Raw genomic sequence first — 12647 nt, 5'->3', positions numbered from 1 at the left:
AGATCATTAAGGGAGATTATAGCCAGTGAAGATGTGGATATGTTACTGACTTACTGCTGCAGGAGACAAAATTGACTCAGATTGATAACCGATTGTGTGAGGCAGTGTTGGGTGATAGTGAGTTTGAATGGCAGGTGCTACCAGCGTTAAACAGAGCAGGTGGACTATTGAGCATATGGAAGAAAAGTGTGTTTGCATTTGAGGATTGCTATTTGGGCTCTTGTTTTATGGGAATTTCAGGTTATTGGAGCGGTCAGTCTCAGAAGTGTGTTATTGTAAATTTGTATGCCCCATGTAGATTGGATGAGAAGCGTGCGGTGTGGTTAGAGATAATTAATTGGAAGAATCTATCTACCTCAGAGGTGTGGTGTGTGGCGGGTGACTTCAATTCGGTGAGGATTGAGGAAGAAAGGATTGGGATCTCAGAATTTCACGGTTATGGTACGAAAGACATGGATGAATTTAACGAGTTCATAAATTCCATGGAGCTGTTTGATTTGCCATTACTTGGAAAGAATCATACCTGGTTCAGGCCTAATGGAACTTCTTCAAGTAGATTGGATCGATTTCTGATTTCTAATGGGTGGGAACATTGTTGGTCAGGGTGTTCTCAGATTGTGCTGGATCGGAGCGTGTCGGACCACTGTCCTGTTCTGCTTAGACATGTGGTACAGGATTGGGGGCCCAAACCGTTTCGTGTATTGAATTGTTGGTTTCATGATCCGAGGTTCAGAAAATTTGTTGAAGAACAGTGGGCAGATTTACATGTGTCGGAGTGCGGTTTGTATGTAGTAAAGGAAAAGTTGAAGCTGCTGAAACTGGACCTTAAGAAGTGGAACAAGGAGGTATTTAGGGATGTTAATGGTCGAAAGAAGGAGTTGGTTCTTAGAGTTAATGAATTAGACCAAATTGCAGAAACTAGACGCTTGGATGCGGAAGAGGCCAAGGAGAGACAGTTGACAACAACAGAGTTTTGGAGAGTTGCAAGGAAAATTGAGTCTTTGTTGCAGCAAAAGGCGCGGACTAGGTGGCTAAAGGAGGGTGATATGAACTCTCGATATTTCCATTCAATTATCAAATGGAGAAGAAAGTCTAATTCACTGTTGGGATTGGTGCTGGATGGTAGTTGGGTGGAGGAGCCATCTATAATTAAAGGTGAGGTAAAGTCTTTTTTTGAAGCAAAGTTTAGTAATCAGGTCACTGCAAGGCCTCGTTTGGATGGTGTAGGGTTCAGAACTTTGTCTGCGGAGGATAATTTGGTGTTGTGCGCGCCGGTGGACTTAGATGAACTTAAAGATGCTGTTTGGGAGTGTGGATCAAACAAGAGTCCCGGGCCCGACAGTTACAATTTTAAATTTATTAAGGAGTTTTGGGGGCTAATGAAGGGTGATATTTTGAGTGTTGTTTCTAATTTTTTGGCTAGTGGCGTGTGGCCCCGTGGGTGCAATGCATCATTTATCACGTTAATTCCTAAAGTGGACAGCCCACAACAACTTAATGATTCCATGCCTATTTCTCTTATAGGTTGCCTGTACAAGATAGTTTCCAAAGTGCTGGCAAATAGGCTGAAGGATGTGTTGGGTAAGGTCATAGACGAGAATCAATCAGCATTCTTAGAGGGTCGAAACATGTTTGACGGGGTGATTATTGCTAATGAAATAGTCCATGATGCAAAGGTCAGAAGGAAAGGCACACTATTATTCAAAGCTGATTTTGAGAAAGCATATGATACGGTTGATTGGGGTTTCTTGAGATATATGATGGCTAGAATGAATTTTTGTGACAAATGGGTTAGGTGGATTATGAATTGTCTCTCTTCAGTTACGGTGTCAGTGTTAGTAAATGGAAGTCCAACCACAGAATTTCCAATGAGGAGGGGGGTGAGGCAAGGTGACCCGATTGCCCCATTCTTATTCCTTATTGTTGCAGAAGGTTTGAGTGGGCTTATAAGGAGTGCTCTAGGGGCGGGAAAGTTTGTGGGATATAGATTGGGGAGAGAGCACGAGGTGGAGGTGGCAATGCTTCAGTTTGCGGATGACACTGTAGTAATTGGGGAGGCTACAAACCAAAATGTGATTACACTCAAATGTATATTGAGATGCTTTGAGTTAGCTTCCGGGTTGAAGATTAATTTTTTCAAGAGTAGTTGTGCTGGAATTAGAGTTGCGAATGAGCAAGAAGCGTTGTTTGCCTCTATGTTGAATTGTAAGATTATGTCTCTTCCCTCTGTGTACTTGGGAATTCCGATTGGAGGTAATCCAAGAAGGAATGTTTTTTGGCAGCCTATACTTCGCAAGATTCGGTGTAGATTGTCGTCCTGGAAGCAAAAAACATTGTCATTTGGAGGTAGAGTATGCCTTATTCAGAGTATTCTATTATTACTTCCGTTGTTTTTTCTGTCTTTCTTTTTGGTACCAAAGGGGTGGTTAGAGAGGCTACAAGGCTCATGCGGAGCTTCCTCTGGGGAGGTGATGGGGATGGAGTCAATAAAATTGCGTGGGTTAAGTGGGAGGATGTTTGTAAACCAAAAGGGGCGGGAGGTTTGGGGATTAAGGAGTGGGGAATTTTTAATAATGCGTTGCTAGGAAAGCTGAGGTGGAAGTTAATGAATGATAAAAAGAGCCTTTGCAGTAAAATAATTTGGTCAAAGTATGGTGGTCGAGATATGCCAGGGGAATTTGGCGTGAGAAGTGGGGATTCCACTTGGTGGAAGGACTTGTTCAAGGTATGCTTCGATGATTTAGGTGGCAAATGGTTTAATGATGGGATACATAAGAGAGTAGGGGAAGGTGATGCTACCAGATTTTGGAAAGATACTTGGTTAGGGGACAACCCTTTAAAGTGTCGTTTCAAGAAGCTTTTTGGCCTGTCGATACAGAAGAATAACTATATAACAGATATGGGGAGCTGACATAGTAATACTCGGGCCTGGGATTTCAAATGCAGGCGAGTACTTAGTGATAGAGAGGAGTGTTTGGAGGAGGAATTTAGGAATGAGCTTCGCAATGTGGGGTTGGTGGAGGGTAAATAGGATCGGTGGGTGTGGGGGGCAGAAAGCGATGGTGTGTATACTGTGCGTTCTGCTTACAGGTTGCTTCAAGGGCCAGTGGCAGGGGTGGTGGATCCGGTATTTAAATTAATTTGGGGTTGTGCAGCACCTTCTTCTAATGTTCGTGCATTCTCATGGAGGGTTGTTCTTGGTCGAATTCAAACAAAGTGCAATCTAAGGAGGAGAAATGTATTGCATTTGGAGCAAGACGTTTGTTGCTGCTTTTGTCATGATGTAGATGAGGATTTGAATCACTTATTATTTAATTGCCATGTATCTGCATTAATTTGGAGCTTGTGTTACCGGTGGATTGGTCTGAGTACAGTATGTCCTGGAGAGTGCAGAAATCATCTAATGCAGCACTCTTATCCTATGTTCTGCAGTAAACAAAATGATTTTTTTAAGGTGATATGGGTTGCTAGTATCTGGTCTATTTGGTGTGTTAGGAACAATATAATTTTTCGTGGAGGCCATGTTGATGTTGATAGTATATTGAGCTTGATTCAGGTCAGGTCTTGGAAATGGCTTAATGCAAAGCATCCAGGGTTTGTATCATCATTGTTTGAATGGATTTTAAATCCTCTTTTATGTTTGGCTTCTTTGTGTGTGTAAATTATTGTCCAGGAAAGGCTACGTGGAGGGGTCAAGAAGGTGATGAAGTGGTGGTTGTTTATGAAGAATTGGATGTGGAATTAATGTGTGCTTATTTGCGTGGAGAGGGATGCAAAGTTAATGGCAGGGAGGCCTGCGGTTTGGAGATATTGGGTAGTTGTGCTGCTCTGGCTCTTATGGAATGAGGTGGGTTAATAGATTTTAATTACTTTGTAATCTTCCTTCGAAATTCACTTTGGTTTTAGAAAGGGGCACTCTTTTTCCTTCACTAGGTTTTCCCAAGGGGTTTTTCCTAGTAAGGTTTTAATGAGGCTTTTTTTCTAAACCTTTCTCCTAAGGAGGTAGTGGGTTAGCTTTGGTAGTAGAAGGGTACTTTTCATTGTATATGCTTGTAACTTAGTTTTTCTTCTTCCTTCTTTTTCTCTTGTATTAGGTTGAAGTACCCCTTGTACTTCTTTTCAATATAATTCATATTACTTATAAAAAAAAAAACTCTCTACACTGAAAGTTGTATATTTTTCAAGTTTACTATTTTAAGCGACATAATAATCTATCATTGGTCATACTATTTTTTATATGGTCGGTTGTCTAGTGTTATCAAGTATCAACTATGCAATGTAAAAGCTGACATTAACTACCGATTTCCTTCCCAATTCTAGCTAAATACGAGTTGTTATCTGTTTAAATAAAACTTCTGGGTTTCTCAAGATTGCTCTTTTATTGAAGCCTGTTTTTTGCTGTTTAAAAAACATTATTTAACAATTTTTTTTTATGGAAAATATAACTTCTGGGTTCCAAAAAAAAATCTAGCTAAAGAAATTATATATGAATGATACCCATCTATTTCTTTTTCTTTCGCCAGTATTAATTTTTTTCCCATATTAAAAAGTTATTTTTTAATTATAATTCTAAACACTAAAAATGAATCATTAGAAAAATTAATACTAAAAATTATACATTTTGATGAGATGAATAATACATTTAACTCTCGTTTGTAACAATAAATAAATAAATATCTATGAAATAATTTTAGTTCTATTTTAGGAGATGGGATCACTTAATGACACACCAAGGAGTCAAATCTGCAAAAAAAAACTGCAGAAACTTGAAGGTAAAGTAAGCTAAAGTCGCAACAATATTTTTGGCAGGGAAAATTTGTAAATTTATTATAGCATTGAGTTGGTAGCTAATTCACACAATTGGTTTATCCAGTACAACAAGTGAAGGTGTTGTTCTGATCTGTATAATATACAATGACTAATTGACTATATATGTGATATAGGCAACAAAAAAATTATGAGAAAGTTTGAAATGCATACTGATAATTTCAATAGTAGACCATGACATGATCGACATGACATTAATCCCATTTTCATCACCCGTAATAAGCATGTGATAATTTTAATATTTAATAATCTATCTATTTATTTTAGGAATGAATTTTAATATTTAAAGTCTTATTATTTCAGGGAATTATTTATCTTTGTGTTGACAATGATGCTTGATGTTACGACAACTTTCCTCAAAATTCTATATACCAACAGTCCTAATTGGTTAAGTTATCCTATTTTTAAGCTAATTTCCGTCAAACTATCAATATATTGGATGCTTTATTTGTGTTTCGTCGGTGAGTTCTTTGCGTTATATCGCATTTTATACTCACATATATTTCCACTAATTTTTGGATTGAGATTTTAGCAGTGTAGGTACATAGGACATGCAACAAAAGTAAAATTTTATACGTACAATATTTGAGATTCTTTAGTGCATAAACGTGTAAGGTATACTCCATGATATCAATTCTATAGAATTAAATAGACGCAATACCAAAATTACTCCATATAATTAAATACCATCTTATCACATGCACGTGCCAAACAATGAAATAAAGGACCTCATGGCTATATAAATAGGTAGTATCACCTTTGTAATGCATGCATATGACGATGGGTTTGAAACTCTCTTGTACTCTCTTCATTTTCTTTCTACTTGTTCTTGAATTTCTAGCTTTTGCCAAAGGAAAGAATGAGAGTCACAATCTTTATAGCAGTAATGTTTTGATAAGTGGCACCATAGTTGTTAGTCAAGATGGAAGTGGAAACTTCAGCAATATCAATCAAGCCGTGGCTGCTGCACCAAATAACTCTGATGCAAGAAATGGCTATTTCTTGATTTATATTAAAGAGGGAAAGTATGAAGAATATGTGTCAATACCTGAGAGCAAGACGTATCTCATGATGGTTGGACAAGGAATCAACCGAACAATCATTACTGGCAATCGCAGCCATGGTGATGGATGGCAAACATATGAATCTCAAACATTTGGTAAGAAAATGCAATTTATATACCCTCCTTCTTTCACTGTCTTTTTGTATTATATATGAGGAGAAAAATATTATTAAAAAATGTCATATAATATCATCAAAGAGTCCATTTTCGATCAAGCTGACACATATTGTATGTGTTTCTTATAGTTGTGGCAGCGACAGGATTTGTAGCAGTTAATATCACATTTCAGAACACTGCTGGGCCCAAAAAAATGCAAGCAGTTGCATTAAGAAATGAAGCAAATTTGTCCACCTTTTACCGTTGCAGCTTTGAAGGGTACCAGGATACTCTTTGTGTAGATTCTAAGAAACAATTCTACAGAGAGTGTGACGTATATGGAACAATCGATTTCATATTCGGAAATGCTCAGGTTGTTTTGCAAAACTGCAACATATATCTGCGTCTTCCTTTAGATGGACAATTCAATGTTATTGCTGCCCAAGGAAGAACAAGCCCAATAAATGACACTGCCATTTCCATTCAGAATTGCAATATCAGGCCTGCTGATGATCTAGCTTCGAGGCCAATTGGTAGTGTGAAGACTTACCTTGGAAGGCCCTGGCAAGAGTACTCGAAAACCATTGTTATGCAATCATTCTTGGACAGTTTAATAGACCCAGCTGGTTGGTCTGTATGGAACGATACTGGTTTTGCACTCTCTACGTTGTATTTCGCAGAATATGACAACAAAGGACCCGGGGCAAACACTTCCAGTAGAGTGAGATGGGCTGGTTACCATATCATAAATGATATTGATGCTGCAAAATTTACGGTAGCCAATTTTCTGAAAGGCAATGATTGGTTGCCTCAAACTGGAGTGTCTTACATTCCTGGACTCATAACTTAATTAGCTTTCTAGATTTATATTGTCTGGAGTACTTCAGGATCATATTGAAATTTGTGTTATTGTAAATGTTGGGTGTACATATAATAATTTGTGAATTTCTAGATTATAACTATTATTTAAGATGCCCAGTTCCATTATGTTGAATTGTTGACGACCTCTTCATATGATTATCAATTCCAGCTAATTGCATATTTACCCATCCACTAATATTCTTTTCTAATTTTCATAGCTTGCTGATCCAATTAATTAAACCAATTAACGTATATGGTATGAATTTTCTTTCTTTCTTTTTTTTTATCTAAAAGAAGAGATGCATGGCATGCTTGCTATAGTCCTAGGCTAATTATAAAAAAGAAAAATAACAAAGAAAACAAATAAACAACATTTTTGAAAGTTTTTCACACGAAAGAAAGAAAAAACAGAAAACAAAGAGAAAAATATTTTTTTTAAAGCAAAAGAATTTTATTTAAGTTTAACAAAAAAGCTTGAGACACAACCCTTCTCAAATAGGGAAAAAAGCCCAAAGAAACCCTAAAAAACAACAAGCACAGATAAAAACCCAAACCATAGTAGCAAGAGCACCCATACAAAAAAACACAGCAGCATCTAAAAATGCCTTGCACACCTGAAAAGTTCTTATTTCTAAATACTCTTTAGTTTTACGTAATTAAATAAAGAAAATAAATTATATTACTTAATTATTTTACTTTAGCATGCAATTAAATATATGAAGAAATTATTTGCTTTCATCATAGGTTGCCGATCAATTTGATTGAATTACGTATATGGTCTGAGTTTTTTTTTGTTCTAAAAGAAGAGGGTGTTTCTCATAATTTATTATTATGAATAAATAGTTCTTTTTTGCTTTAAAAAAAACAAGAGTTCACATGTTAGCTCTAATATTGCAAATTTTAAGAAAAAAACAAAGAAACATTTGAAGCGTTTTCACACAGAATAAAGTAAAAACCAGAGAAAAATGTTGAATCATGAAATGCTCTAATTTATTTTCTTGAAACTTAACAGCATATTTCCAATAAAATATCTGAGAATTTTAGGAAATACAAGAAACTTGATACTAACTTAGTTTTAATTTTATTCCAAAACTTAAATCCATATAATATAAATCCATGGTATATTATATCCACGTGTTTATGCGTCTATTGGCAACGACAACAATGACGATACTCATTTGAAGAATCAAGTAACTGCTTCATATATCCTTAAGAAATGTAGCTAAGTTTTTTTTTGGAGATAATGTAGTTAAGTTAATAACATTTAAGTTGTTATTAAATTTATAAACTTTCTTTTGGTACATAAATTTATAAACTTTCTAATATTACTCATAGCTCACTTTTTTAATTTTTATGCATATTATTATTGCTTGTGTGAGTGAAAATTTAAAAGAGAGAAATTTCAAACGTAACCAATTGATTGAATTGCGTATATGGACTATGGTCTGACTTTTCTTTTTTTGCTTTAAAAGATGAGAAGGGTGTCTCTCATAATTTATTATTATGAATATATAAATAGTTATTTTTGCTTTTAAAAAACAAGTGTTCACATGTTGGCTCCTAATATTGCAAATTATAGAGAAAAAAAAAAAACAAAACATTTGAATCGTTTTCACACTGAAAAATGTTGAATTTTGAAATGCTCTAATTTCTTTTCTTGAAACTTAACAGAGCATATTTCCAATAAAAGATCTGAGAATTTAAGGAAATACAAGAAACTTAGCTTGATACTAACTTAGTTTTTTCCCAAAACTTAAATGATAAACACGTGGCATCAGGATTGTAAAGAGAGAGGCTACCGAATGATAACTCAAGTTGTAAGAGCTAGAGGGATATATGGGTTGAGGAGGGGAAGGTTCAGAGATCAATCTCTGGATGGTGCAATTTATTTATTCAAGAGTAAAATACACTCACTACAAGAAATTTGCCATATACCAACGGCAGAAAACTGTTACTTAAGAGTTAAAACCCGTAGGTATAGAGCAAAAAAATTTACCGACGGACAATTCATTTCGTAGACTTTGAGTCACTATACCTACGAAAAAAATTCCGTCGGTATATCCTTTAGCTACGGTTAAGCATCCATAGGTACATACTTTAAGATATACGTACGCTTTTTTTACCCTTGGTATAAGCATTAGTAGGGACCCACAAATTCTCAATACCAACAGTTTAATTCCTAATGTTATAGGCTTTAGTGACGGTTCTATTTTCATTACAATAACTTTTAAGATATACCAACTGCAACTAACTGTCAGTATAAGGTATACTAGAGATACATAATTTTCCTATACCCACGGTTTCAGAGTCGTTACTACAGAGTTTAGTAACAGTTTTGAAATTAAGATATACCAAAGCAAACTAACTGTTAGTATAAAGCATACTACAGATACATAATTTTTCTATACTCACGGTTTTGAAATACCCACATTTATTTTTATTTTTATATATTTTAATAACTCATTTTAAATTACAATAATCACAATTATAGCTTGATTGCTATGGAATTTAGTGACCCTGTTGTATTTAGAAGATAAAAGCACCAATATTATTGCTTCTCACATTAAAAATTGGAAGATCATAACATGAAGTAAGACATTAAAATGGTTGTTCTATTCACAATCATAAGACATAAAAATTATCATTGTCTTAGAAACATCACAATACAATATAATAGATCATCACCGCCAAAATGTACCATAGTAATATAAAGTACTCCCCTCTCTTGAGGTTTGCCCATATGACACTCAGTCTCATTCTTAATTAAAATCTACACTCCACCCCACTTACTCTACCAAGTTAACTACATCTTGATAGATGCTCACGAAATATTCCCTTTATTTCCAAACTAATAGATTTAAATTTTCAAATAATAAAAAAAATTATTTTTATTTTTATTTAAAAAAGTGTAAGAAATTTACAATTAATAATTTTTATAATAATCTATTTGAAACTATTTACTGTATTATATGTTGACGAAAGCTACAAATATTCTCACAATATAATTTATAATATTAGATGACTTTTTTCTTCATAAAATTCATCTTGGATTATAATTTCAAGATATATGAATTATATTTTAATTTTTTATTGGTACATTGAAAAGATAATTGCATCATTTAAGACTTCCCACACCCAACTCATATATCCCCAAGCTCTTACCACTTGAGTTATCATTCGAGGACATGCAACGTCATATGATTGAGATTACTAAGAATTTAAATCCAATTTTTTTTAGATATGAAACTATACCTTATTCAGTTATGCTAGTAGACCAAACACCTCACGTAATAATCATCTCTTATTTGTTGCATTTTCCATTTTATTTACTAAGATAATTTTGCATGTTGCAAGTGCAACCAATCTATGAAGCTAATAATATACTAATTGAGTGTTTGTTTGTGGTCTTTGGGTGGCTTTGTGGTTTTGTTTTATCCTTTCCCTTTGGATTGTACCTTCTTTTGATTCTTAATGAATAATCTATTTTGCTCTCAAAAAAAAATATACTAATTGAGAGGGTAACCAGAACAATTATAATTTTTTTTTGGGGGCTTTTCATTGGAATAAATGTCATCTAATTAATCATGAAATTTTGTTAGTACAATTAATCATGAAAATAAGTTAAAAGAAAAATAGAAGGGGTAAATAGCCAATTTGGTCCCTAAATGTTTCAGCCGACTTCACATTGGTCCCTAAACTTCTAAAATGCCTTCCGCGGTCCCTGAATGTAGCAAAACTCATTCATGTTAGTCCCTCGGTTAAAAAAAAAGTTGACGGACGTTAACAAATTTATTTTTTATAATTTTTTTTGCCTAGGTGGACTTCCTACGTGGAATTGGAATCTGAGAAAACATTTAGACGTCAAATTAGTCCCTCAATGTGGCAAACTAGTCCCCAATGTGAAAAAAAAAAAGAATTTCTATCACCTCCAAATTCTGATTCAGATCCAAAAATCTTCCAACTTCATCACAAATTGAACCCAAAAAACTTCAACAATGAGGTAATTTTCACGATGAGAGCTTCCAACTCATCCTCTTTAGATTTTTTCTCTCCAGACCCCCATCTTCTTCTTGTTGCAATCTCAAAGTTCTCAACTTTCTTACTTCCCATAAGAGTGAAATCCAACATCTCCACTCCCTATTTCCCACCTTCTCCAACATGTACGATAAAAAAAACATACCCAAAAAGCAGAACAAGTTCATCATCTTACAAAAGTTATGTTGAAAATGAAAAGGAGAACTTACTCTTCGTAGGAGATCAACAAATATCAAGACAGAGTGACATTTGTCAAGAAAAAACATCATTTTTTTTCCATTCTTCAAATACCCAATTCATGATATATTCAAGAAAAGAAGGCCGAGTAAAAGAATGAAATTTTGTAAACATACAACCCATTGAAGCAAAGATACAAACATGTAAAGTGCGATTTTGAGAAGGATATGCAAGATCTTCACTCTCACCTCCGTCCCCACCAATAGACGATGGTGTAGAGTTTGTGCGAATTGTGAATTTACAATTTAGAGACCAAGATGAAGGGTTTAGGGGAAAATGTTACAGGACGTGAAGCTATGATTATTCTCCCTCAAGTACCCTGGCCAGCAGTGCATGGCGAAGTGATACCTCTTTTCGGATCCCTCCCGACTCGAATCCAACCGTGCGGGTTGGAGTAGCTGGATTTGGACCCTCCGAATCTGAGATCTGATTTGTGGAAGAAGATGAAGGTTGAGGGAGGTTGGTGTTGGTGGAAGAGGGTTTCGGTGGTGGTGGTGGTGTTGGGTGAGAGGGGGGATTTGGTGGTGGTGGCAGTGGTGCTTGGTGGGGTTCTGATTTTGAAGGTTAGGTTGAGAGAAAGAAGATGAAGGTTGAGGGAGGAGGAGGAAGAAGATGAAGTTTCATTTTCTTCATTTTTTGGGGGAAAATAAATAATTTCCACATCAGCACTCTTGGATGGAAAAAAATTCCACATCACGGATTCCCTTAACGTCCGTCAAATTTTTTTAACCCAAGGACTACCGTGAATAGATTTTGTCACATTCAGGGACCGCGAGAGGCATTTTAGAAGTTTAGGGACCAATGTGAAGTCGGCTGGCACATTCAGGGACTAAGTTGGCTATTTACCCAAAATAGAAGTGTTTGTTCAGTCTAAATTTATATTTGTAAACTTAAATGTTATTGATATTCCTATACAATACTGTGAAAATATTTAATTGTAAATATCTTAAACTTCTTGAAATAAAAAATAATAAAGGGATTTTTTTTTTAATTTTATTATTATTTAAATATTTAAATTTATTAGTTTGAAATTAAAGAGAATATTTCGTTAGCATCTTTTAACATGTAGTTAACTTGTTAGATTGAGTAGGGTGGAGTGTAGATTTTGGTTAAGAATGTGGCTGAGTGTCATTTTGGCAAACCTCAAGGGAGGGAGTTTATTTTACTCTTTTTTCAATAATGTAAATTTTTTTAATTCAATTTCAATTAAATATCAAAAAATAGCTAAGATCCACAAACTTCTAATTAATTCTTGTAAAAACGAACATGATATACATTTAACTAGAAATAATACCCGTGCGTTGCACGGGTTTCTTTACACTATTTTTTAAATAAAGTATAAAAATTATTATGGAGTAATTAAATTTCTTTTGTATTAGTATTAAATTAATTTTAAAAAATTTGGTTGTAACCTATTCTATTGATTTAGGTTCTCTGTTTTTGGCAGATTGATTTATTATATATCCGGTTATAAACATGGATATTCAGTTAGGAGAAATATTGTCCCCATATGTTGTTCTATTTTTCA

At 34.7% G+C, this 12647-nt stretch overlaps 1 protein-coding gene across 1 annotated transcript; it reads left to right on the top strand.

Annotated features, from left to right (window-relative positions):
• Window positions 1-5607: 5607 nt before the first annotated feature.
• LOC130743795 (probable pectinesterase/pectinesterase inhibitor 7) lies at window positions 5608-6836 on the top strand. The gene is made up of 2 exons (XM_057596021.1): window positions 5608-5986; window positions 6136-6836. Exons 1-2 carry the CDS (start codon window positions 5608-5610, stop codon window positions 6834-6836), a joined length of 1080 nt encoding a protein of 359 aa, XP_057452004.1.
• The last annotated feature ends 5811 nt before the right edge of the window (window positions 6837-12647 follow it).

The sequence above is a fragment of the Lotus japonicus genome, chromosome 3 (genome assembly GCF_012489685.1).
Source record: "Lotus japonicus ecotype B-129 chromosome 3, LjGifu_v1.2".
NCBI classification, from domain to species: Eukaryota; Viridiplantae; Streptophyta; class Magnoliopsida; order Fabales; family Fabaceae; genus Lotus; species Lotus japonicus.
The sequence above is the reverse complement of the archived record's forward strand: the minus strand, read 5'-3'. Positions and strand labels throughout refer to the sequence as shown.

Bases quoted from the DNA above. Each gene is read 5' to 3' on its own strand.
- LOC130743795 (XM_057596021.1), top strand. From the start codon at position 5,608: ATGGGTTTGAAACTCTCTTGTACTCTCTTCATTTTCTTTCTACTTGTT. The intron at 5,987-6,135 runs GTAAGAAAATGC...TGTTTCTTATAG, and splicing joins ATATGAATCTCAAACATTTG to TTGTGGCAGCGACAGGATTT.